Raw genomic sequence first — 27,951 nt, 5'->3', positions numbered from 1 at the left:
AAATACTTTGTAGCAACCTTGAAACAACCACATAAATTTCAGCGCATAATTTGTTCAAGGTGTGTAAACCAACCTTCTTGGTGTAGAACTTGTTGAGTTGTGTCTCGTGACCTTTACGTTGCCACAAGCAGAGCACCTTGGTCTTGGGGCAGAAAGTCATGTTTATGAGCTTCTCATACCACCAGCGCTCACAAATGGTGCCGAAACCAGACCGAAGGATTATTGCGTCATCACAAACCTGAAAAACACCAGAACAAGGTTAAAAACCAAATTTTAAACACCAGAACAACAAAGATTAAAATAAACAAACGTTTAACACCAGATAACAAAGATTAAAATAAACAAATGGTAAACACCAGACCAACAAAGATTAAAAAACCAAAACGTTTAACACCAGATAACAAACATTAAAATTTAAAATATAATATAATCAAACGTTAAACAGTAGAAAAGAACGACAGAGCAAACCTTCATGAGGAGCAAAGTATAGTTTTTAACCGCCAGCGAAAAACGTTAGTTTACAAAAATTTCTACAACTTCAGTCAAAGTAAAACATAACTTCTGTACAGAAAAATATATTCAACTTAAAACCCTTTTCTAAACTTATTTGTTCCTAAATTCCACCAACGACAAAGACCTACAGTGACGTCACAAACCTCCATGAATAGCACGTCAAAATATAGGTTTTCAATCGTCAGTCGAAAACCATTGGTTAGTCAACATTCTACAAGCTCAGTCAAGCTGAAACATAACTTGTTTAGATAAATTAGATTTAAACTTAAACCCGCTTGTTCCTCAATTCCACACACAACAATGGCCTACAGTGACGTCACAAACCTCCATGAATAGCACGTCAAAATATAGGTTTTCAATCGTAAACATAACTTGTTTAGATAAATTAGATTTAAACTTAAACCCGTTTGTTCCTAAATTCCACTTACAACAATGGCCTACAGTGACGTCACAAACCTCCATGAATAGCACGTCTCCAGTAGTATCAGTTCCAGCGTGGACGACAAACGACTGTTTCCTAATGTGACGACTTCCACAAGGCTTAAGGTCGATCGAGTTTCCCTTTAAACCAACCAGGTTGTCCAGTAGAAGGTTGACCTCGGCGCTGTGAGCTAAACCGACGTGAGATTTGCCAAGTAAACGACGAACCTGGAAAAATGACACTTTTTGTAAGGAATGCTTATTAGCTCCATTTTTAACTAGAAACATTTTTTTATCTAGAAAACTTGTTTTGTATTGTTTTGAAATGCATTACTTTTATGTCGTCGCTAATAAAGAAAATTGTACCACGAAGAACTTTTTTACATGTTTATTAGAAAACTTATCAACTTTTTTAGTATTTACTTTTTTTTACATGGTCGCTAAAAAGAATTTTTGTTACATGAATAAGTCTATTCTAGAAAAAGCTTGTTTTGTTAATTAAAACACCTTATTTACAACAGATTTAAATGACTTTGAAGCTTATAAATTGCTAGTCGCGACCCAAAATTGGGTGTCTGTTTGGTTTGGTTGGTTCGGCGACTGCAGTGGTTTAACTTGGATTTAAATATTTCACAAATGACTTGGCTTAGACTTAAAAGTCATTTTAAAATGATTTGTTCACAACAATGGCAGTAAGCAACGCATAATTTACAAACCTTTCGTTTAATCTCGTTCATAGGAAGTTCCATCATTAGCATGAAGGCGATCAGGTTGTAGAGCATCGTTGAAAGAAGTCGATCTTCATCGTCCTCCAATCGCTTCCTCTCGCTAGATCCGAGCGCGCGATACCTGGATAAACATTGGTGTGACGTCATAAAAGCACGACCAAACCTTTGTGACGTTAAATTCACAACCTTAACCGTGGTGCGACTGTATTCAAACGAACCACAATCGTGGAGTCATATTCAATGGCTAGAAATGTGTGGTTCATAAAAAATCAAATTACCGAGATCACTACAAAAAGCCAACTTAGTAAGCAATAATTTAAAATTTTAAGGCACTTAAAACACATAACTAAAGACAAGAGGTTGTATAAAAAAAAACAATGAAATAAAAACACAAAAAAGATGAAAGACTTTGTGACAACCCTGCTAAAATAAAAACCTTGGGGTGAAATTAGAATTTACTGCAAAAGGCAATAATTCTAGTGATCAAACAGATGTTACTAAGCACCTCTCAATCATGTCGGTAGGTCCCTGGTCCATGCCAACAGCATCCCTCTCCATAGCAACCGCATCGAGGAAGACATCTTCCCAAAACTGCATCCGATCCCACAACTTGGATCGCTCCTTGCCTGGAGGAACCAAGCGTTTAAATCAAGTAACGTTTAGGGGCATAATGGCTGGAGGTTGGAGTAAGATTTTTAATGCCCATACAGAAGTAGATTCTTAAAGCCCATACAGAAGTAGGTAGCATTTTGTAAATCTTTCGAATAAATCTTAAGATAATGTCTGGAGGTTGTAGTTAGAAAGTAGGTAGCATTTTTTGTGAACGTTTCGAATATCTCTTTATTAATTTTTTACACTTAGAATCAGTGCCTTCTCACTGTTAAAAATGAATAAAGAGTTAATCGAAGCGGTCAAAATGTTACCTACTTGTGTATGGGGGGTTTGGCGATGTGCGATGTTTGTACTTCATTCCAACACCCGATATTTTGCAAAACTTCAACTTTCAGATTTGAAACAATTTAGTTTATTCTAAGTTAAAGTAAGACATGTTAATCCTCTTATAACCTTGTAATTGGATTATGATTGGCATTAAAAAGGTTGTTAAAAAACATTTTTTCGAACTAGATCATCCTCATAGGTTAAAAACGCTGTAGTAAGCATATAGTTTGATTCACACAAATACACTCCACGATGAACAGATTATTGATTCAAACAGACTTGACACATCATAGTTTAATGTTTAAACAAATAAGCACACCTGTTAGTAATTAGAAACACATATATTTGCCATATCGACTTCAATTTTTTTCACCTTTTAAAGGAAAGGCGTATAATGTATCACAGAAATGACCAAGTTGGGTATCACAATCTATTTCATGTTTTTATTTCCAACAACCTTGGTCGTTTTACAGAATAAGCTTAAATATTGTTAGTTTCCATGCAACATAACAGCTTTTGTGCAAAACACTTACAGTTGACGGTACGGGTTGGAACTAAACCTTAAGTGAAACTATAAGGCATAGAAACCATTTCCCGAATATTGACTGTCATATTTTTTAGCTGAACGTTTATACTACATTACAACTTGAGAAGCGGCTCTTTTTTAAACTTGGCAAGAGCTTTCTGAGTTTGCGCCGGGCCCGCGATTAGAGAAAGGTTGCCAATAAATCCAGATAAATACCGCTACCCTTCGTATGATGTTTCATTTAGTTTATTCATAAAGCGTTATTTACAGGCTTCTAGTTTAGAGGATTGCTACTTCCAGGTAGAAAAAGTTAAAGGTATAACAAGGCCGAAAATGACGTCATTTTTTTACCAATTGGTCAGACCAACAAGAGAGAAATTATTCATTTTTAATTGATAAGTAAACTAAAGAGTGGCATATCGCGCGACACATTTACCAAAAGGTTTTAGCCCTCTTCAAAAATAAACCCGGCTGTTTAAAGTAGCCATATAACAGCATTGTAAAGGTTGGTTAAGCATTCAGGTGACAAGCCGTTATCACAGGCTTTGTACAAACACTTGTCTAAACATTCAACAATCAAAACGACAATACGTATGATGACGACACAATGCATATTGTCGGCCAACAATCACATGAAGAACGGCAGTTATTGTTAGATTTTTTCAAACGTAAACAAGTGACAGTGGGCACTGGTTCACCCAGATTATGTTTGCGGGATTGCAGACTTGCGTCTGATAAACTTCTTATGTGGAAGCATTTATGGTGTTAAGAATTTGTTTAAAAGGCAAACGTATTACATACATTTGGCAACGTAGTATTTAGTTTAATTTAAATTGAACAATTATTTAGGAAATAAGCTTCCTTTATAAACTTCAACCTTTGTAATAGTCCATAAAAATGACAAAGATTCTTCTTTAATTATAACATTCTAAAGCGCTTGTTGAAAAAAAAAAACGTACCAAAAATCGATTTTAGCAAATTTTGAAAGCAATAAGAATAAATGAAACCAAGTATAAAATACTGGCGAGAATAAGCTTCAGTGTCACATTGGTTTGGACGGTTAAACACTTGTCTAAGTATAGAAAATTAAATCAAACAATATATTTTACCATATAAACAATCTCATTTTCGCGTTTCAAATTCTAAACCCTCAACGTTATCCATGGTTATTTTCACCATATTCGTTATACCAAAAAAAACGCCTTTGGATTATTTGACTGGAAAAATATCCGGGCTCATTTTATTTCAGTGTCCAGCTATATTCACACCGATAGGCGTTCAGGTATGCGGCATGCCATGCAGGTGCAACACCAACGCATGTGAATTTACTCAGGTTAAAGGTGGTTTCGAGAGCAGCGCCCTCTAGCTGCATCAAGATCGAGTGCTTGTCGGTCCCTAGTGGGCGCCAAAGATCAATGCAAATTAATACAGGTTTAAATTACAAAATAAGCATTTAGTAGTGAATAAAAGTAGTGTAAGATTGATATTATTTTGAATTCAGAAAAATTAAAATTTATTAGATTTTTATTAATAACGAAAGTAATTGCAATTTCAGGTGTTAGCATTATATTTTATTATTTCACTTTTTGTCTTTAAAAATGGATGATGTTTTAAATTAGGTGATCAACTTTCATAAAACAAAAAAACACTCTGAATAAATAAATAAAGAAAGTAAAAATGCTTAAATATATAAAATTAAATAAAAAAAATATTACCTGAATACTTTTTAGTGGTGTTTTTATTAAATATGGAATGTTAAGTGATTTAAATTAGCAACATCGTTAAAATAAAAAATTAAAGCCTTATATTCACAGCGCTTCACGCACCTAGCAATCCCTCATATAGAAACACTTTTTCTTCATCCGGGCTCATGTCTGAGTCGATTTGAACCAACTTCCCGTTCCGGTACCTAGAGTAGCTACCCTCACACTGGTTCACGTAGCCCGACGTGGCTTCCGATGCGATGCTAGCTTGATCCTGTGTGAAAATAACGACAGAAAATTAATGGTTTGGAAAAGAAAGTATTTCGTTCACTTTATTCACATATTTTTAACACGTTAATTACGGAGTTTATCAGATACCGTATTTATAGAGCTGAAAACCTGAAATCCGTTACACCACCGACGCGACGGTTTAAAAGTAGTTTTCGTAATTTTTTATTCAAAACTATAACAATCTGTCTAAATGATTTTTAACTAAAACAATCTGTCTAAATGCCTCTTTTGGGGGGGACATGAAATTGTAGCCTGCATTATCGAATATATATAAATTTAATATAATTAACAAATTTAGCATTAACGCACAACAAATTAGGTTAACAAATAAAGAAAAGTCAAGTTACCTCACTGATATGAGCAGGAACACTGTGCAAACTGACATTATCTTTGGCGGAACTCGAAGAGTCGCTTTTGTGAGAAGAAACTGAAACAAACATTGACCTTAGTGAAACCAAGTCGATATAAAATAACACATTGTTCATGCAATAATGACGTCATGCTCTTTTCTGTCTCATGCGTAATTGTTACTTGCAAACTTATTCATCGAAAAGTATAATAAATAGAATTATCAGCCAACAAAAACTGTCCAGAAACCGAGCAAAACTCATTCCGTTGGATTTTTTTGCAAAGAATTTAAAAATGATTTAGAACAACAAAACAAAACGCGAGTTAAATTCAACATAAAAAAATAACTTCATTACAACTAAACATATTTTCGTTCCACAAAAGGTCAACAAAGACAGCGCTGTCCATATTTTAAGGTTTTAAATTATTTTTTTTATTGGATAAAAATCTGGTTTTGGTGTTTTATTGTAATGAACCAACATACGGATTCATCTTTAAATAACGTATTTACTTAGCGATACTATCTTGCTTTGCTATAAATGCCAAAACAAGAGCAAGTGCGAGTCAACATTTACATGCAAGTGCCGCTCTACATCACGGGATGTCCGATATTATCGGGTCACAGCCGATACCTTGTTCAATGGTATCGGCCACGATACATAGGTCGGTGACCAACGTAAAGTTTTTATTATGCAAGGTTATCTTGGTCAAAAATTCTGTTTAAGCCAAACAAATAGTTCAAAGTTATTTTTTGTAAATATTTTGGCCAACTTATTAATTTGGTCTCTTTAAAGAGCGGAATCGATTTTAAATCGCGGTTATTTTGATTAAAATATCGTTTATAAAAACAAAAATATATATTTCGCCATAACAAAAATGACGTAAGCAGTTGTACGAGTCGTCAAAGTTTTAACGCAATTTCTAGCAAAAAAAATCAAAAATTAAATAGCTCACCTAAAATATAAAATCTCATCTAAAATACCGGGCATCCCACACACTGACACATGTGACAGCCATGAAAGCACAGCCACAACCTACCATGGGCTGTCTGGGCCACTGCCAGAAGCAAAAAACAAAATATGGCGATCAGTAAATCATCAACGTCCACACCACTATCTTCACCACGGTCGGTGGGAAATTCTACAGCAAGCGCACCGCTACGTGTGAGGCTAAGACGCTATACATGACGCATGACGAGCAAGCTAAAAAGCGCCCGATAATATCGTACCGGTATCGATAGGTAAGGAAAAGTGATAGGTTGAAGCAATTTAACTGAAACTAGTGATGTCTAATAATATCGGATCGGAGCCAATACGCAATACTAAGTGGTAGTATCGGTGCTTGTCCGATATTAATACCAACTCAATGTACGAATTTCAGCTAAGATTTCGATCAAAAACAGCGATTCTACCTTAAAAATTAAAATATCAAAGACAAAGTAATGACATCATTTGGGAGTCGGATCGGGTTGGCAAAATATATCGGTATCAGATTAAAATGGCGAGTGTCAGACATTTCTACTGAAAAAGACCAATTTTCAGTTATAAACTAACTTAAGCTAAACGCCCGGAGAAAAAAATACGGAATTTATTTAAAGTACACTGGATCAAGGGCAGCCGTGAATGATTTAATCCAAACTCAAAAGCAAGTTAAAAAAGTTAATTAGGAAGTAATTTAGAGCAACAAACTTCTGTGACAGACTTTCTATTAATATAAAATTAACTGTCTTACAGCCCTTGAAAAGCCAAAAAAAACTCTTTAAGCGAATACCCAAAACCTAAAGTATAATAGCGAACGCTTTAGTGGCCCAATTATCTTCAAGAAACTTCTCGTGAGCGAACAAACCATAAGAAACTAGCCAAAATGAGCGTGAATTAATGGATGTGGTAATGCCTTCGTATTGCTACTGCAATATTTAACCCTTTTTCGCCCAATTACTTGGCGTAAGTGTGACAACGAAGTTTGGCGACCCAATAGTTTTCACTGAACTTTTTGCAAGTGGACTAAAAATAAGACAAATATGAATGAAAAGATTATAAATTAATTAATTTGAGCAATGTCTTCATGTTGCTTCCGCAATTTTATCAAATTTTCATGAACCTTTGCTCAAAACCAATTTTAACAAATTTAACCAGAAGCAGTCGTCGACCTAAAATTGAGTGGCCGACTGCAGTAGTTCACAAGGTTATATTTATTGAGATAATATAAGCCATGTTACGGTGTTACTTCTGCACTTCCCCAAATTTTTGAAAGAATCTTGCTTAGAACTGAATCTCAATAAATTTAACAATGTGAACTACTGCAGTCGGCCACCCACAGGTTGAGAAATACTGCTTTAGAATAATAATTTTCTGTAAAGGTGCTACACTTACAAGTAATATACGCTATTGTACGAGCGTTCAGTGTCATTCACCCTGACGAAGGCGGCTTGTATAGGTTGCCGAAACGTTGGTTAACAATTACAATTACCACAGGAGCTGTTTTTGATTTATATTACCATGCCTGGCAGCAACAGTTTATATAATATACTCTACGTTCATATGGTATTAAGATATCGACTTTTGCATAATATGAAGATTGAGAACAACCAAAAACACTTTTTATGATTTTCTACATGAAGCGGTCGCTATAGCAACTACGCGCTGCGGTCGGGCGGGCTTCTAGTGCGCATGCGCATGCCACGTGACGTCACAAAGTACCGATACTCTTTGCATCCTCGTCGCTAGGGGGCGCTTGTAAGTTGTCGAGGCTCCCGCGTAAACTGCCGTGACCTTTCAACTCTGTGTGACGTAACAGTGGGCAACAATAGAAGCGGAATTAGGTCATGCCAAAAAAGGAAAACGTCACCGTTGCAAGGCGGTAAGGAAAGAAGTCGTAGAATAGTTAAATTAGTTTGTGCGAGGCATGCGGCAAAATAAACTCGGCATTCGTGTGAGGAAAATTTGTGGATTCTTCTTAAAAAATTAAACTTATAAATTAAACATCTGTAATTCACAAAGTGAATTATTTCGTTTAAAAGCTTCGAAAAAAAGTTAGTTTTATACAATTACAATGCTTCTCAAACTTGCCCTGTGGAAATTTATAGTCAATTTATTAGTTTTAACAGCTGTATTTTTGCAATTTTGGGCAATTTTTTTCGTTTATTTGCAATTTAGACTTTTAAGAGCGTATGTTGTCCTTCATGGTCTTCTATTTTTGTTCATTCCTGGAAGAAATTGCAGCCAAGTAACATTAAACAATGGCCAATAAATAAAACCGTCATAAATACAAGAATGTGAAAACTACTGCAGTCGGCGAAAAAAACAAAATCAAACTTTTCAGTCACGGTTTATGGTTTGAGAAGCATTGTCAAATAAATATTGGATAAGTTAATTCAAGAGTTTGTTTCTTTCGAATAAGATTAAATTATTGTGCGCATTAATATAAACACAAAAGTAAAAAAAAAGGATTTGATTATTAATATAAGTCCAGTGTTTGTCTTTTAGTTTTGTCAATCGAGAGGTTAATCAATATAGGAATAAGTTTCTACAAACAAACTACGACAGAAACGTCCTAAAACCACCATTGAAAAAGATTGTGATATTTTAAACTTTACCTAAAAACACATAAAAAAAAATTTGGGTTCAGATTTACAAAACTAAAAAGCAATATCAACAAATTTGAGCATTATTTGTAGATTTTTTTATATACGTATTACGAAACTAATCTTCTAGGAATAAAAAAAATAAACATTTCACAACCTTACCTTTAGCGTAATAGTGCGTGTGGCAAATTTCCAACAAATTGAGTGTCGAAGCCATGCCCCCTAGACCGTGACGGTCGTTGTAGGTCTGTTCCAGTCCATTGAGCACGCACTTTAGCAGCTCGAGCATGCCTCGGTAAACCCGGATGCTAACCTCCTGCGAATGTGGACGTTATAAGGTGATTTAAAGCGTTATTTTCATAAACATGCCAACAGCAGGTTTCCTGTGATGAGTGAAAAAACAGTAAAACTCTAAACAAGTGGTTTTCGACCTTTTTTGATATCGCGACCATCTTTTTCAGTTTTCGAAAACTTTCGAGACCCCCACATGGTTAACTTTTTAATTTTATAATAGAACTTTGTAAAAGAAAAATATATTTTGAGAAAAATTCCACTCACCGCAAGACAACAAGCAACCCGAAAAAGAAAAATACAGTAGGTTAAACACAGCTATTTTGGTAACGAGTTACTTTTTTTAAGCACAGGTCTAACCAGGCTCTTCAAACGATAACAAGTGTAAACAAACAGATTGTTACGTCACAATGCTCACTATGTCCTCGACGTATTCGTTGTTTCCCTCCTCTTGCGTTGATTGGTTGAGACGTTGGAGCAAGAGGAGACGGAGCGACTCGCACTCCATTAACCTCCTTACCTTCTTCACGTTTAACCAACCGACTCCGTGGCCTTCTAGAACGTTCTGACTCACGTCCTGGGGAAAAGCGACAAGTTTTTAGAGGGCTACAACAGGGGGGCTGGGTTTAGAGGGTCATTCTTCGGCTATAAATTTGAAATTATAATCAGCATAACTTTGTGATTGTTACCCTCGAAATTATAATAAGTGACATTTAAACGCTTTCAAAAAAAATCATGATTTGCAAAGTCCTGAGGTCACTAGACGTTCGTTTAATACATAATATAAAACTTTAAAATAACTCCTAACAGTATAAATACCATGGTCAACGCAACAAAAACAGCCCATTGTTTTTTAGTATGGTACTTTTAAAATACATAAAGGAAGCTGCACAATAAAACAAATTTCCAAAAAAAATTGGGAAAATTTCAGAAGTGTATGACCCTAATACCGTTGATAAGGTCAACTCATTACTACGGACAAACACTTTAATGTCGCTTACCTTTAGAAAATGTTGGTTGTCCTTATTATTGAGGTGGGTGGCCGTGTTTGTGGCTGGAGACATCTGATTGGCTGATGGCGCTGCCTGGAGCGGTGAACCGTGACGGACAACTGAGCGGTGATCAATCAAGGTTTTGTTGGGAACTAAAGTTAAATAAATTGTTGGTTGAAATAATTGGTATATTAATTTTTTGATGGGAACTAAAGTTGGATAAAATCGTTGGTTGAAACAGTTGTTATATCAAGATTTTGTTGAGTCTTTTCGAACGAACACGTTAAAATGATCACCTAATAATTGAATAAACTAATTTCATGTAAAATTGGTGTAAAGTATTAAGGTAATCCAGTGAAACGGGAAAAATGGTAACAGTTGTCAACTGGTGGGTTAAAAGCAATTACATAGAATTTAAGAGTATAAATCAAACTTAAATTGTTAAAGTATAATACAGGAAAAAAAATTGAAACAATAGGTGCACCCGTGTCCCGTGTACTCTTTACTCGTTACTACTGTTAGATTTTGTCTTTTTATGTAACAGTCTTAAAGACATTAATGACACCCTTCCTGAATCAGAAAAATACTTTTAAAATTTGACGCCTTTCAAAGGAAAACAGCTTATTGACGTTTGTAAACGATCGAAAAAAAAAAACTCTTAAAAAAGCGGTTAGCGCGCTTTAAAGGTTATCACGTCACAAAGTGCATTAGCGTTTCCGCAACCCAATTGTGACGACACAAGGCTACGAGCAAACGAGTGGGATGAATAAAAATCAGGAAAAATCAAGGAAAGAAATCGCAGTGAAAATTAACCTGACGGGAAATAATCTGGTTGTAAAACAATTAAAGCAACGTCTAAACAAGGAATCACAAAACAACGGCCCGAGGCCAGATCCGGGTTCATTAATCCGGTCTGCGGTATATTTCAATACTAAAGATGAAGTCAGTTGAAATGTTATCGAAAATCGAAATTAAATTTTTGCCAACCCTTCATGTTCAAATATTTGATGTTGATTTTTCAATAACCTTCATGACTTTTAAAACCGTAAGCTGTGACTTTTTGGCTAAAGATCACTTAAAAGGTTTTAAAACTTTTTTTGGTCAAAAAACACCCGTGTTTTTTCAGATTTACCCTTTTTATTCCGAGATATTGACCCTATTGTATTCACCAACTACATCTGGCCCAAAACACTCTGAATTAACCTTTAAACTTTTGGTCCCGCTACAACCATTTATATCCAGGGAACGTTTGACTTTTAGACCCAATATAATCTGAAACTATTTCAGCCTGATGAACTTCAACCTTTGACTTCGACTTTTTGGTTCAAAATGGCCTTTAACTATTCGACCTTTTATACCCATGTGACCTAAAAACATTGAAATATCGGCCTTAGTTGACCTCGAAATTCCGGACCTTTAACCTCGTGGCCACTTTTCCCCAGATAACCTTTAACCTCGTGGCCACTTGACCCCAGATAACCTTTAACCTCGTGGCCACTTGACCCCAGATAACCTCTAACCTCGTGGCCACTTGACCCCAGATAACCTTTAACCTCGTGGCCACTTGACCCCAGATAACCTTTGTCCTTTTTACTTTAATTCACCTTTTACGCTTGGAAAGTGAGTCCTTCTTTCGTTGAGCGATCGCTGGCTGAGAGAGGACTTGATTTTGTTCAAGACTTCGTTGGTTACGTCACTATCGCTACCGGCTGATGATGTAGACGTGCTTGATGAACTGAGCGGGTCTTGTTTGGGGGGTGGAGGGCCGCCAGCAAGGTCAGCTTCAAGGTCATTGTGTTGCGGAACTGGAATGTTGTGAATATTAAGTTGGTTTTGCCGTGAAACATGAAAGTTGAATGTTTATAGTTTTGAAAGGTTGAAAAAAATATATTTAGTTCTTTGTTAATAGTTTAAAGGTGACTATACAACAAAGAACGTTATCAAAGTGGTTCAAATTATTTTTTAGAGATTTACAACTTTCGTTTTAAGGTTGAGATATTACAAAAAACTTTTGTTGAGAGAAAAGGGTAAAACGTTTTTGAGAGAAAGGGTAAAACGTTTAATTATTTAGAAAAAGGGTTATTAGTTTGTACAGTAAAAAAGAAGCATAGTTTTTTAAGCACCGACAAATAATTTAAAGTTAAAAGCTTGGGGTTATGTAACATAACCTAATAAAAAAAATCAACATTTATATAAAAACTTTTAAAACTTGCAAATTCGAATGTAAAACGTTTTTAATCAAAGTTTCTTACCTTGCCCGTTACCGATCGCATGGACTGATTCTGTATTTCCATCAATTGCTTCACTCTCCTGAAATAAAACATAAAACTGACGCCAATTTTTAGGGCTAATATATTTTTAACCAAAGCTATACTGTTTTTTTTAAAAAGCTTATTTTCACGTAATGTGTATCATTTAAACTAGTATTTAAGTAGGTCACAATTGACAGATCGCGGATTTTAGCTCGAAATGTTGCTTGTTTAAATCTCCATTTGACATTCATAATTTTGGCATCGGATTAAACGGCATCCTTAGTTTACAATCCTGTCTTAAAACCCACAAAAAACAAAGAAAACTATAGTTTTAGTTTAAACGTAGTCCAACCTGACTCGTGGTTGATTCTTCTGGCGTTTCGTCTTCATCCTCGTCAAGCTTGACTGCTTCCTCTTCGTCACCCTTGGTTGATTCTACGTCATCGGAGGAGTGGGAGGAGGAGCTCGCTCTGCTCTCACTCTCGCTCCCTGAGGAGCAACAAAGAGCGTTAGAAGTTACAATACAACAGATATCGACTGAGCCAGCGTAGCTCAGATGGTAGAGCGACGTTAACCGGTATGACCGAGGTGGTGAGTTCGAACCTCACCACAGACCACTTTTACGAGCAAAATGGTTGTTTCTCGATTTGCTTCTCTCTGATCGTGTGTAGTGTGTAGCTCAGTTGGTAGAGGTCAGTTTTATTTATATATCTATGTATATAGCGTCCAGAAAAATAACACATTTGATTAGACATTTAAACACACACGCACATACACATACCACTTTCATCTGTAGGGGCGTCCGAATTATGTCGACTGGTGATCTCATCGGTCATGGTTACCGCGGCAACGAGCGTGCTACCGCTCCCTAGTGTCGAGTGGTGAATGGTTTCGAGCGGATGAGCGAACCACTTCGCCTTGTCGCCGATCTGCAGCGGGTCGAAGATGTCTGAACGACACAACAATCGATTCGAATAGTTGAATAATTTGGTTTAAATAGTTGAATAACTGGTAAAATGATTTAACATTTAGTTAAAGGAATGAAATAATTGGTTGGAATAAATTAAACATTCGGTTGGAGTAGATTAAACAAAACCACAGCTGGAAAAATTTCGAAAATTACCATCCAACATATTTTAGACCAGGTAAAAACTTAAAAAAAACATAAAATACTTAAGCTCTGAATATAATATAACTATTGTTGTGACATTGATATTTAGCGTACAATTTAACATAATTATGATACTAGTTCAAAAAACTTATAAATAAATCAAATGAAAGTATAGGTTCATAGTGGGCTGGACTTTTATTTTAAGTTTATATTTACATTTCAACAAAAATAGAGGGACGTTAATACAAGAAAATACAACACTCAACTGTTATTGATGCGTAAGAAAGCGACATTGTCTGGTGACAATGACCATTCTCCGAGGTATTCTACAGCTTGTGTCTGGGCAAGTTGCATTGTGAAGTCACAAGGCTTCGACCTGGAATAATGACATCAATCAACATTTCATTGTGGCGGAGTAAAACAAATAAATGCAAAACGCTTAAAACGTGCCTGATATGTTTATAAAACGACACATGATTTTGGAATTATATATGTGTCTAGCTGAGTGCAGTGTTTCTCAATATATAGCAGGGGTTCTTAAACTGGGGTACGTGAAATAGTTTCATGGGGGTCCACTCACGCCTAATTAAAATGTAAGTGTATATTTAAGAGGTCAGCATTTAAAAAAACTAATTAAAAATAAAACGTTAAAATCACAGATTGTATTTCGACTCCATTTCACTTGATTTCTGAAGTTAATTTGTATCGTGAAAATTTATGACGTCAATTCTGAAAACTTATTTATTGCTTACCGTGGTCCACGCGAAACAGAAAAATAAATTAGGAGTACGCGGTTAAAAACCGTAAAAACCCCTGACCTATAGGTTGAAACTTTTAGTATAAGGGTCGCCACAAAAATAGGTGGGGAAACACTGGTGGTTCCGAGGGCACCAAATTAAAACAAATATGACGTCTTTGCCTTTTTTTCGCACCATACGTGCATAAAGCTCTTGTTCTGGTAATCCAACAAACCATTAATTACAAATATTTACAGAACTTTTTGTTCTAACCTGGACTGCATGAAGCTCTGGTGTTGAAATGCCACCACAGGTCTTGGGTAGAGTCGTAACGTCCTGGTGTGGTCGGTGTAATATTGGAGCGTGTTCGGCGAACATAGAAACCTAACCATCGCAACCCTGTAAAAAAAAGTTTACAATAATTATTTTGCAAAAAACAAACAAGGGCTTGCTATTACACCCCCTTCTACACACACAAAAAAAAACATGGTTGTTCTATTGGGTAGTCATATATCAAAAACTAATTCAACAAAATGTTAAATTTGGAAATATTGTAGTTTTGTAAACTGTACGAAAAAAATAACAAAACGAAATGGCTAGGCTGAAATTTGAGCCTATGATCAACTCGATTTTTTTTAAGTTGTGTGGATCAGATTTTCAAGCTGATCAAGCTGGTTCTAAGTTACATTGATAATAAAAGGTCATGTTACGGACACACCTAATTTATATTATCCTTTAGTAATTTATAAACAATTATAGCCCCACCTAGTGGCGACATCGACTGAATCAACGTCATTTCCGTAAATGAGTGGGTTGAATGACTTCTCCTTGTTGTCTTGTGTCTTCATCCATGACGGAGTGCTGCCATTGGCTGTCTGCAAGTTGCGCAGGTCCTGGATTGGTGGATTCAAACTCATGCTGGCCAATGCCTGGCAAGATAAAAATAAAGTTGACGGAATACTGATTAAATTTAAATATCAAGTTAAAAGTAAAACCGAACGTTTAATTCGAGGTTAGAAACACCGAAATATTGAGATTTAAACTTAAATGTTACGGGGGCCTTGTCATAAAGAGTGTTAAAAAACATGGCGACAAACTTGTCACAATACTGATGAAACTGATTGGCTAAGTTAAAATGGAACAATACGTTTTATTCGAGGTTTGAATAAACGAAATATTGCGATCTAACTTAATTTTAAAGGAGTATAGTAGAAGAGGTAATTATCTAAATTTAACATATTATATTTTCATAAAGAAAATAGAATTTCATCTTTATCAGAAACGTGTTTATATTAATCATTGTCACCTTTCAAAGTTTTGACACGAAAACCAAAAATTAGGTTGGGATAATTCTGGGATGGGCAAACTTTTCAGCAGGCGAGCCGCACTTAATTAAATAGTTTAATAAAGAGCCAAATTTTATCAAATTTACCAAAACATCGAGTTTTTAATAATTGTATATTTAATGATACCTACTTCTGTATGGGCTTTGATATTCTTATTACGTCTTACTACAACCTCCAACCATTATGCTCCGAAGTATATTTATTATTTAAAGTTTTTCGTATTTTTCTTCGAGTTTGCAGTTTTCAGCAGATATAATGATGCTGTTTTTGGCGTAACTACTGTATTCTGTGTTTTAATAAAGTTGTTTTAGATCTTTTTTAACCGTTGTGGTTCTTTTACATCCAAACACAATGCTAAAACCAATTCGTACTTCTATGTAACCTTGTACTTTCTGTACTTCATAACGGTGCCATTGTGTAGGCGTTCTATTAGAACAATAAAAATTACTGACGTCACAATAGTCGGATTGTAGTTAGAAGCAGCGGAGTGTAATGAAAAGCCAGGATTTATTGGATTCGCTTTTTAAATAACCTTGCTTACAAGACTGAAATATTTATGAACATAGGCAGGGTATTTTTTAAAGTTAGGATATTTTAAGCAAATTCAATGAACCGCTTAACAGACTAACTGAGAATTACCTATTGTAGCCACACAAACAGGCAATGTTATAAGACAACGGTTTGGTTTCTAAAAAATAAAATATAGGTAAAACTGGGGCCTGTTAAATCTAAATTTGTACCAAACAACTGTATTTTATTTTTTAGCGTATTTTTAGGGCAGTGTAAAACCTAAATCATGTAATAAACGACTCCAAACCAAACTACTAGTAACACCGCGTTAAATTGGCTTAACTAGGTTGTATTCAAACCTGTTTGAGATGGGTTTTTAGGGTATTTCCCTCTGGTTGTGGGAGAGGGGGTAAACTTCCACCGTTTGTGGGCTTCACCATCTGCAAAAAAAAATCGTGATTAAAATTAGATCAATAGATTAAATGGTTGTGAATTATCTGTCATTTTCCCATAACGAGGAATTTTAATAGAGATCAACCAATATCACTTTTTTGGACCGATACCGATACCGATTTTTTTTTATAACTGGGAAATGTTTTAAACTTGAATTAATTGAAAATAAAATCTAAATAATGATTTAGTTTACATACCTATATTAATTAATAAACTATTATTTTGCATATTAACTTGGTGTGATGCTAAAACACAAATTTTTTTCATTGAAAAATGGGAAGTTGTTTGTTGTACAGGAAAAATTGTATCATGTTTTTGTACTAAAATATCAGCAAAAAGTATCGGCCTACATTAACTGATATATCGTTAGAAGCCAAATATCGGCCGATATTCCCGGTAAAGCGATATATCGGTCCACCTCTAAATTGTAATATATAACTTGTGCTATCATCTCGTTAAATTAAAATTTAAAGCAGAACATTTCGTAAAATTTAAGCTAACTTTTACTTAGCACAGTAACCTAATTTACAGTTTAAAACGAGAATGTACTACTCAATTATGACATTCAAAGTAACTGTTACAAAAACCAGCAATTACATTATTAAGTAGTAAAATACTACAAGACACTTAAACTTACATTTTATAGTACATGGTAACACTTCAGTTTTCAAAATAAATAAATTGTTGTAACACCAATAAAATTAAAATAAAAAAAATTTTACAGTTATCACTAATTAGAATTGATTTTTTTAGCCATGATTAAATCTAACCTAAGAAATATAAGGTCATTGTTTACCTGGTTAAAAGATTAAATAAGAAAAAAGGTAATTTTGAAAACATAAAAAACTCAACCTTTTAAAACCAAACTGTGTTATAAACAAAATTCACCTTATTTGAATCAAGGTCCAAAACATAAACTAATAAATAAGATAAAAAAAACAAAAAAAAAACAAGCTTTGATAGAGACCAACTAATTTTCACCTTATTTGAATCGAGGTCCACCTTCCAAACATCTGACGGAAAATGGAAGTTGCGCTTGATATCGAAGAAAGAGCTCGGTAGTCCGATTAGGTAGGGGGTCGGGGCTAGCAGAAGCTGTTCGGACCCCGGCATACATTGGGGTAAAAGGGGAATCACCGGGAACATGTACTGAAGTGGGTAAACCATGCTGATGAGCGCCATGATTGACATTGAAAGGGCGTTGTAGTCGCGAGAAACCAAAACAACCTGAATAACGACAAAAAAATTCAGAATATTGTACTAAGAATTACTATGAAATTGCTGTTTTTGTAATGAAATGTTTGTTTTTTGGCAGATGTACAAAGAATATAATTATGACATCGCTGTTTTTGTAGAAGTGTACAAAAATAGTTTATTGCAGAACTTAGATGATATTTATAAAACAATCAACCATTGACAGTGATGGAACAGGTATAGACCCCAAAATAAGCTGTAATAACAATGTTTTAAAAAAGGACAATTAGATAATTCTAGTTTTCTAATTCCATGAAATAGAGCAAAATGTGACAATTCTAGTTCTAATCTAATTCAGATTTTACCAAAAATTCTACTTTGTCCAACAACATTTTATTCTTTTAGTCAAAACAAAGAATTTGAATTAAAACTCTTTGGTTGGAACGACTTGTACCTAATTTTAACAGTCTGAAATGCATAGGCTTTGCTAAAAGGCATAAACATTAGCTCACAAATATTTGCCATTCACATTCTTATTAGATTATTTAACGTTTTAAATGAAATTGATTGTGAATATGTAAATGGAATTCTACCTCAAATGCTAGTTGAAATAAGACTTTAATAAATTTAGTTGTCCAAGTCTTGCCATGAAACAGTTTTTTAAGGTCAATGGAATATACACCACTTCTTTACCCCCCGGGATAATGCTTTAAACCAAACCTTTTTAAAAGATTATGGATATTAAAGCAACCTCAAACAGAAAAGGATGTACAAAAAGTTAAGTATTCTACTGCATCTTTTATTTGTTGCAAACACATTAACCATAAAATAAATAATTTAGTGTGAATTTGTCACAAACTTTGTGATTGGGACGTGCTTTAAATGGTCGGCCAAAAAAATATTAAAAGTTTTTATCAGAAAGGTAGAGCTTTTTTAATGACTAATGTGTGTACAGTGGCCAGACAATGTAAATAAGAAAATACAATGACAAAATGCAGCATCATTTTGTTGCCTAAATTATGCCTAAAAGTGTCATTATTAAATAAAAGTCAAACCAGATTTAGTGACAATTCTTGCACAAACAGAATATAAAAAAATAAAAACAATTTGAACTTTTTGAAAATAGTATATTTTTAAATAAAAAGGTGTGGCAGTTATTAAAAACAATTGAGGGAGGTTTCTACATTTGGTTGGCAAGTTCTTCAACTACAAGTATTCTAAACAATGTGTGCCCCTAGGCAATTTGTATGATCAACTAATTTTTCAGTCTTTGCTCTATAGCTTCCAAATAAAAAAATATGTTTGTTTTGTGACTTTCCAGCAGCATGATTACTGATACAAATTTCCAAATGTCTTGAAAAATATTATTAATTAAATAGATTGTTACTTGTAACTTATACCATACCAGTTAATAATATCGTTAAAAATTTCTTTTGAGAACAGCATTTTTTAAAATCAAAAGTCATTGCAGTGATGCAACTTAATTTAGGCAATCCCCCCATTTGATATGTAAATTATTTCACAATAAAAAGGTAAAAAAATTGGATTAGGCAGCTTTGTAAGGCCACCTTTTTTAGTTTTGGTTCTACAGTTATAAAATAAACAAAAAATGTATATTTTGTACGTTTCTGTCAAGCAATATAATCAATTGTAATTCACTGATACAGATTTTCAAATGTTTGAAAAAAACTTATGAAATAGATTGTAACTGGTGACCTTTAACCTATCCCAATGAAAAGCATTTAGGAAAATATGACATTTATTTGCTAAATAGAAAGGCACGACAAATGGCTTGTTACCAGAAATATTAAACCAATAACCATGTTGGTATATATAAATAAAAAATCAAACTATTGCTTGAATTAAGATAAGATTTAAATGTGGAACACTGTAGCTTGTCTTTTGTGTTAACAAATACTAAAAGATTAAATCTGAATTTTTATCTCATTTGCTTTTGCTATTATGTGCCATAAAAAGTGCATTACACTGTGTGTACATAAAAATGTATTTTTGTATTTAAATTTTTTTTATTAAGTATAAAATTTTCCATAGGTAAGTATGACAGATATATATTTAAAACAACACTACAAAATGTTTTTTTATATTTTGTTGAAAAGCAACATTTATCAAACTTTATTGAGAATTTTAGTAACAGAAATAATAAAGCTTTAAGTTAACATTACGTTTAAGGACAACTTTAGCATTTTAATTACAACAAAACAGATTACAAACAAAAGCAAAATAATTACAACAAAAATTGTAGTATGCCAAAGGCTTTGCAAATTTGTAATATAAAGCGCTGGGTTAAGAGGGGCAATGTGATATTGATTTGCTTTAATACCCTAGTGCCTTCTTACCAGGGAAGAAAATCAATACTGAGCCAGTAATAACCTTCAAGATTTGGAAGGCACATGTTCTTGTCACAACAACACGAATAACAGAAACTGTCTTAAACAGAAAGCACTGCGAAAATATATTACCGCAAACCAGTGTTGTTAACAAGTCATTTAAAAAAAAAGTTCCAGTTAAGTTATTCTTAAAATAAGAATTCAATGTCAAATTGCATTATTGACATTAAAATACGTAATAAGAATATCAAAGCCAAAATACTACCTACTTCTGTATGGGCTTTGATATTAGTATTACGTCTTAGTACTACAACCTCCAACCATTATGCCCCAAAGACATTAAAATAAAAACAAAATACAACCTACTTCTGTTTGGGCCTTGATATTATAAAGTCATTTGAAAAATTTGACTTTTAGCCAACACAAAAATTGTGTTCACCTTATGTTCGAGGATGACAGCCGTAAGAACTTGGAGGCAAAGATCGATTCCGAGAAGTTCGAGCGGAAGATGAAGAGGAAAGTCAAGGAGACAGAGTCGTGTAGGATCGGGGAGTGCGATCGTAGATGGAAGCTGTCCGTAAATAGGTATTTTTGAGATTAAATGTCATAAAATTAGTTGTTCACTAAATGCTACAAAAAAATGTCAAAGCCAAAACGGTCAAGTAAATCGACATCATCTTTATAAAGACATTGCAATATTTACTTTCACCATCAGTTAATGTTGTACTCGGCTGTTAAACTACAACATCGAATTAAACAAGTGTACATGGCTAAAGCTTTTGCGGATGTAATAATCCGGTAAGCAACCAAGGCCGACATACAAGAACTACATTTATTTTTCCTAAAGAATGACAAAAAACAGGTGCTTAGAATAGAGCACTCTTTGAAAACAGCTGGGTCTATGACAGGGCACGGTTTGAAGGTTAGTGTGAGGCTAAATAAATCTTCACCCGCATATCTTTGGGAAGAAGTTCGATGATAACTTTATTCTTGCCAAAGGTTGGAACTGGACAAGAGAATCACCAAAAAACAGGTGCTTCGAATAGACACACTTTAAAGTCAAATTTGATAGAGCAGGGGTGTTCAACTCACGGACCACGACTTATTTTTCCTCATACTTTTTGAGCTATTTTAACTCTGGGAAAGCAAATATTTTTCCTGCATCGAGTTTAACATGTAGTAAGACCCCTTTTTAATTGCAAAATACCCCAATTTTTTTCCTGATAAACCGCTGTTGCAGTTGTTATAATAAGATGAGTTAAATTTAGCGGCCAGCAGAGACGTTTCTGAGTTTGGTTTTAAAAAAAGGTTGCCCACCCCTGCTTTAGAGTATAAAGTTAAGTGTTGAAGACAAATAATCCCCACCTGCATATCTTTGGGCAGAAGTTCGATGATAACTTTATTCTTGCCAGGAGTTGGAACTGGGCAAGCGATGAGCCGAGTTATCCAATCCTCTATCTCACGAACATCGTGCAGAACTACCCCAGAGATGTTACCGGCAACACTGTCGCTCAACACCGACCACACACTGCGGAAATAAAAGGTAATGAGGGCAAAATATCAACAAAGGCTGGTTGTAGATTCCATGATGGAAGCGGGCATACTAAACTTTAACTCTTTGCCGACCAAAAGCGCAAAATGTGATTCGTTCCAGTAAATTGTTTTATCCGGTGCTTTTTGTAACTTTTTCTTTAACCAAGATTATCAGTGCCTTAGTTACAATAATATTGTTGAAATTTTCGTGAGCCACACACGCAGTAGGTTGCACATGTGCTTAAAAAATGTATCGGGATATCAAAAATACAACATGTGGAGTATCGGAGTCCAAATATAATTTCGTTAAATCAAAAGTATTAAAAAATAAAACAAATTTTAAAATAGTTGGTAACATATCAGTCACAATTAGCAATTGGTAATACTGGCTAAATAAAAATTTAAGCAGATTGCCTCTTGTCAGTATAAAAGTTTTTTTTTAAATTGCATAATGTTATGTGTAATTAGAATAATTGTGGCATTAAAATCAATTGCAGTTGTGCTTATATAATAAAATTTACCTATCGCTGTACTTGCAGCCCTTTCCATTCTTAGCATTCGTTCGCTGATAACACGCTTCTATGATACGCTTGAGTGTCAGTAGGCATCTGTAAACACCAAAAAGACAAAATCAACACCAATAGCTAAAATGATGTGATGAAACATTTTTTAAGTGACACTTAAAACTTGCAATTTTATAATCAAAACGCAAACTCATACAGAAATTTAGAAAAAAAATCATTAGAAAAAATTAATTAAACTTTGCTACACATAACAGCATATCTTTCATGTAAATTACTAATCGTAACAGTTTATCTTTGCAACAAAATAAATTTGAGATACCTAAAAGGAAATAGTAAGAAAATTTGTGAAGCAGTTATCTTAGCTTGTGCTATCTTGCAATTATAACAAGATTATTAATAATAATACTAATGCTAGTCTGAAGCATAGCTCAGATTATTATGGGTAATTCTGAATCTGTGATATTAAATAATCGCACAACTTTAATAACTTTGTTGTACATTCATAAGGCATAGAAAGTGACATAAATTCTCCAGCCACAGTAATGCCATTCATTTCTCTATAACACGTGTAATGGCAAGTGCAACCGACATGTCAAATTAGAAACGACTCTTTGACAAAACTAAAATGGTCACTTTTTTGATATAGTCATACTAATCAATTTTTTATTAACCAATATGCTTCAATTTACCGAAAAAACTAAATATTTTTAAGATGTATTTGTAATAAGCAAATTACTAATTTCTTTAGCATGCATTTGTTATAAGGCAAACTAACAAAAAATTTTCATCAATTACCTCCGAAAAGTTGATATGAAAGGGTTTCGGCTTATTATACATAGAGATGTTAAACTGTGCGTTCGGAAAGCTCTATGCTTGCGTCGTTGTGGACTGGACACCGTTGAACCTGCATCACAGAAGGCAGCGAAACAACATTACTTCACAGAAAACTAACTATTTAAAACTATTTAGCAGAGACGGTCTTATAAGGTACAACTATAATTACAGTCTGGATTTACCTTAAAATTTGTAAGTGGTGCCTTCTGGAATTATCACAAATGCATATTAAGTCATTCAATACAGGTTACATCAAAAAATAAGTACTTTCTTTAAAGAGCAAGCCAAATTATTTATTTGTTTGTTTATTTTAAAGTAAGTTTACATATAATGTTTATGGGTATGGCAAACTAATTACTGCTTGATTGTAATTATTACATCACAATAAACTTGCTTAATAATGAATGGCAACGCCTAGTAAAACAACATGTTTTAAAAAAGGCCTACTCGTATTATTATCAGTTAATGTTGACAACCGATGTTGATACAAGTACGTATTATAACGTCTTTATCAAGATGATGTCGATCTACTCAACCTTTTTGGCTTAAAGATTTATTATCAAGCTACATTACAGAACTGTGCCTAGTATACCTGCATGTAAATAAAAAAAATGTTATTTAGGTACACTATGCACTGTAATGTAGCTTGGTATTGAATTGCAAGGCCAAAGTTCAAGTAAATCAACGAAGTTTCATGCTCATTTGACTTTACTGATCATGATACAAGTTAGTATCGAAACATCTTAATCAAGATGATGTTAATCTACTCAACTTTTTAGTCCTTGTAATTCAATATGAAGAGATTATTCAGAATATACACAATTTGTGGAACTATGAACCATTAATTCAGGTAAATGTACTTACTACACAACAAGGTGCTAATGTTTTAAAAGTATATTGCAAGAAACCATTAAAAATAGACAAGTAACCTAAGATTTAACAACAATGATTGTGTGGCATTTATTTTAATTGTACCACTGAATAACTTCAGAGCATGAATGTGTTAAATGCCCTTGTTTTTTAACAGTTAACAATAATTATCATAATTCGTTTTTTTAAGATTATATCTTTAATTTAGTAAATTTTTAACATTAAATATTGTATTATGATGAGCAGTCCCATCCTTTCTATTTGAAAGGTTACCTTTAGCTAAAATCCTAATGCATATTAAAACATATGTGAAAACAAATTGTATAAACATCAAATTGTATAAAATCTTCAATAAAAAGCTTTTTTGATAAAAAACTAGGTATTTTACTTGTTTTGTGATTTGCATTCTTATCTTCTTTATTTGAATGGTTAGCTTCAGCATTTAATCTATCATCGTTTTGCTTTTCGGTGCCTTCAGTGGGAGAATTGTCAGCCGTGGCCACACTTTCTTCTTGCTTGCTTGCCCTGCATCAATTATTTATAACGATTTAGCAGAGACGGTCTCATGAGGTAGAACCAAACCAATGCCCTGGGTTTACCTTGAAATTTGTAAGTGGCACCTTCTGGAACTGCCACCATTACGTATTAAGTCATACACATAGAAATTTTATTAAAAATAAGTGCTTTTATTCATTAACAATTTAAAGTATTTATTTGACGATTATTTTTTAGTACTTTGATTATTTCTGGTGGTGACACATTAATTTACCCATTACTATATTTGTACATGTGTGCAATTGTAGTCAAAAATATTTACTTATAAACCTGTATTAACACTTTACAATCTAATGCACAAACCTTTAAAAAAACAATTTTTTAAGAAATCCTTATGATGTTTTAAACGGATGTTTACCATTTTGGGCAGTGGTTCTTAAACTTTTTGAAATCATTTGGATTTCATATGATAAATTAATAAGTCTCTTTTGAAAAAATTACAAAATTATGACTTTTAATAAATGAAAAAAAGCCTAATGGCTTGTATTTTAATAAACAGTAGAAATTTAAACAACCTATTAGTCGAAACTAATTTTTCAATTCAGCATTCAAAGATAGCATCTCATACGATTGCCATAATTAAATCCCATCTTTGTTTGAAAAAGGAAACTTCATGAGCATAATGACTGGAGGTTTTAGTTAAGATGTAATAATATCAAAGCCCATACACAAGTGGGCAGCATTTTAAACGTTCGAATACCTTTATTTATTTTCAACATCTGATGTTGGAAACGTTCACAATGCAACCTACTTCTGAATGGGCTTTGTTATTCATTTTATGCCTTACTACAACCTCCAGCCATTATCTTAAGAGCTATTTGAAACGTTCAAAATGCTTCCTACTTCTGTATAGGCTTTGATATTTTTATTACATCTTACTAAAACCTCAAGCCATAATGCTCCTGAGTGCTTGAAGTTTTCTTTTTTATAAAGGCAATAATATGAGATGCCATCTTTGATTGATGGCGAAAAATTAGTTTCGGGCTTTGTTATTGTTTTTACGTCTTAAAGCACTCACTTTTGACTTTCACTTCTTTTTTTTCTTGCTTTACTTCTTAGTTTTTCCAGGTCTCTTTTCTCGAAAGGTCGATAGAAATTGACGCAGACTCCGTATCTCACGTGGCCACTGTCCTTCTCAGTCAGCGTGAAAACAAACGAAGAAGTGTCTTCGTGGAGAATTTTGTTGGGTCTAAAAAATTAAAAAAAATTGTGCTGTTTAGCTGATGTAGCTTTCTGAAATTTGTTTTTTTCAGGGAGCATATTTTTCTGTTGGCAATATTTTTCTGTTGGCAATAGTTGAGAACAATTTTTGTTGGCAATTCTGTTGGTGTCTGTAATTTTAAGGGTTTTATGCATATTTTTACTATTTTTCAAAAATAATTGTCCTTTTTATCTGATATTAAAAAGAGTTATTAAATAATTTTACATACTTGGGACAGCATTTCATAAACTTAATGCAACCAGATATATTAGTTTGAAAAATTAGATTTTGATGCAAGCATTTCAGAAATAAATTCAGAGAAGTAACAAATTACACAAAAGCTTGTGCCAGTGTTTTAAAGTTTTGACGTTTAAAATAATAAAAAGGTTTTTAAAGGAAAATAAATACATAAATTAGACCACCAAGGTGGAAAGTAAAATATAATAAAGAATTAATTAATTAAGCTTCACTAAAGCATAGACTCAACAGAATAAGGGTTCATACAAAACAGGATGCACCGATAGACACATAATTCAGACATTATATTTTCTAATGGAGGCCAATTAACCGCAAATGGAAAGCACTTAACCACAATAATAAATCAATTATATCAATGCAAAGTAAAATAAGCTTTATTAAAAAAAGGGTTAAACGGAACGACATCAAAAACCTAAATCAAATAAAATTATTTAGACTTATATGGTTGACTATATCACATATCACTAAATCAGTCAACTAATAAAGTTTTCAATTTAGTTACATTTTACAAATGTTTAATTTTGTTTTACCTTCGGCAGACATTAATGCATCCTTCTGGCTGGCAGAAATAACTGACATCATTTGAAAAAGGAAAGTCTGGGTAATCTTTTTCTGGATATCTGTAAAGAAGTGTGTTGTACATTTAAAAAACAAGCAACTCATTCTACACAAAGAATTGGCTTTTTATAATAATTATGTGACTTGAAATGAAAGTAATAAAAATAGTGAAATATAAAAAGGAAATAAGTGAAATTGCTAATTCTTAGACAGACATTCAGGTTAAGATGATAAGATGAATATCGACAGAAAATTATTTGCAAAGCTTATTCTTTCTACAAATAACATTTACCAAATTTTTTACATGAACGACAACTGTCTTGAAAACCAACAATGGGGCGGATTAAATTTACGAGGCAATAAAACTTAACGACCATTGTCCATGTAATAGTCATAACGTTCAAATGCTCCTTAGTTCTAATTGTTTAGTGATTTTCAACACTCATAGAAACATAACTTGGTTTAAGTGCTTCCTCAATATCACTATAGTATATACAATCTTTGAAGTTATGTACACTTGCCATAAAGAATTTACAAAAATATTTAGGTACACTGTGCACAGATCTGTAACGAGGATTAATGGAGATGATACAAGTTTGTATTCAAACTTCTTAATCAAGATGCTATCGATTTACTCAAACCTTTTGGCTTTGCGAGTTATTATCAAGCTACAAAAATATTGATTTGGAAAACATATTCTTACATATTAATATTTTTTTGAATTGCAATTAATACATACAATCTGACCTGTGCAATAATGCAGGTTTTTGTCTGGAACTTCCGTTTGGTTTCTTTACACCGACAATTGCGAGATAATCAATCAATCTCATAGTTCCACCTTTTCCACTATGCTCCATTTCAATATTTCCAAATTACACAAAATCAAAATTTAAATTACTAACATTGTATACTAATTGCTGCCTGAAAAAAATCACTTACATTATGCACTTAAAACATGTAAAAACGACTGATTGAACTTGATTTTCCACAAAATGCATGTTAAATGGTTTAGCATTACTAAACTGTAAGCGAGTTTTTCTAATTTACTAACTGAAATTTGTGCAGTTGAATACATTTTGGGGTGCTTTTAAACAAAATGCATGTTGGGGGTTGTGGCAGATTGCCAGTCTGCTTTCTGTAGTAGGTACACAGTTGATATTTTTACGGCAAAATTTGTGTGCACACCTGAATTGGTATATTGTGCACATAAAATTCGTAAAACCTCTGAATTGTGGTGGGATTTTCAACCTAAGGTGTGCAAAAAAACATAATTGCACACCTGCACACCTTAACATTTGCTTCTGCACACCAGAAATCTTGATGTGAAGTGCCA

The 27,951-nt window shown here is 33.6% G+C and overlaps 1 protein-coding gene across 1 annotated transcript in view; it reads right to left on the bottom strand.

Moving 5' to 3' along the window:
• Positions 1-27,531, bottom strand: part of LOC146139129 (MAP kinase-activating death domain protein-like) — a 33,648-nt gene extending 6,117 nt beyond the window's left edge. Inside the window, exons 1-28 of the mRNA XM_083392987.1 lie at positions 27,366-27,531; positions 26,591-26,680; positions 25,620-25,790; positions 24,435-24,571; positions 23,138-23,246; positions 22,340-22,426; positions 21,651-21,813; positions 20,725-20,856; positions 17,725-17,970; positions 16,650-16,730; positions 15,200-15,363; positions 14,708-14,833; positions 13,964-14,073; positions 13,368-13,535; positions 12,939-13,075; positions 12,587-12,644; positions 11,939-12,139; positions 10,344-10,486; positions 9,761-9,919; positions 9,214-9,367; positions 8,168-8,248; positions 5,468-5,547; positions 4,953-5,103; positions 4,456-4,521; positions 2,167-2,287; positions 1,650-1,782; positions 970-1,161; positions 74-238 (exon numbers count right to left, since the gene is read on the bottom strand). Coding sequence (XP_083249113.1) covers positions 74-238; positions 970-1,161; positions 1,650-1,782; positions 2,167-2,287; positions 4,456-4,521; positions 4,953-5,103; positions 5,468-5,547; positions 8,168-8,248; positions 9,214-9,367; positions 9,761-9,919; positions 10,344-10,486; positions 11,939-12,139; positions 12,587-12,644; positions 12,939-13,075; positions 13,368-13,535; positions 13,964-14,073; positions 14,708-14,833; positions 15,200-15,363; positions 16,650-16,730; positions 17,725-17,970; positions 20,725-20,856; positions 21,651-21,813; positions 22,340-22,426; positions 23,138-23,246; positions 24,435-24,571; positions 25,620-25,790; positions 26,591-26,680; positions 27,366-27,475 — 3,735 coding nt within the window. The 5' untranslated portion in view covers positions 27,476-27,531. The remainder of the gene's footprint in view (positions 1-73; positions 239-969; positions 1,162-1,649; positions 1,783-2,166; positions 2,288-4,455; positions 4,522-4,952; positions 5,104-5,467; positions 5,548-8,167; positions 8,249-9,213; positions 9,368-9,760; positions 9,920-10,343; positions 10,487-11,938; positions 12,140-12,586; positions 12,645-12,938; positions 13,076-13,367; positions 13,536-13,963; positions 14,074-14,707; positions 14,834-15,199; positions 15,364-16,649; positions 16,731-17,724; positions 17,971-20,724; positions 20,857-21,650; positions 21,814-22,339; positions 22,427-23,137; positions 23,247-24,434; positions 24,572-25,619; positions 25,791-26,590; positions 26,681-27,365) is intronic.
• Between the last annotated feature and the right edge of the window lie 420 nt (positions 27,532-27,951).

Source organism: Ascidiella aspersa, chromosome 6, assembly GCF_963924565.1.
Source record: "Ascidiella aspersa chromosome 6, kaAscAspe10.2, whole genome shotgun sequence".
Lineage (NCBI taxonomy): Eukaryota > Metazoa > Chordata > Ascidiacea > Phlebobranchia > Ascidiidae > Ascidiella > Ascidiella aspersa.
This window is presented reverse-complemented; position numbering and strand designations above follow the sequence as displayed.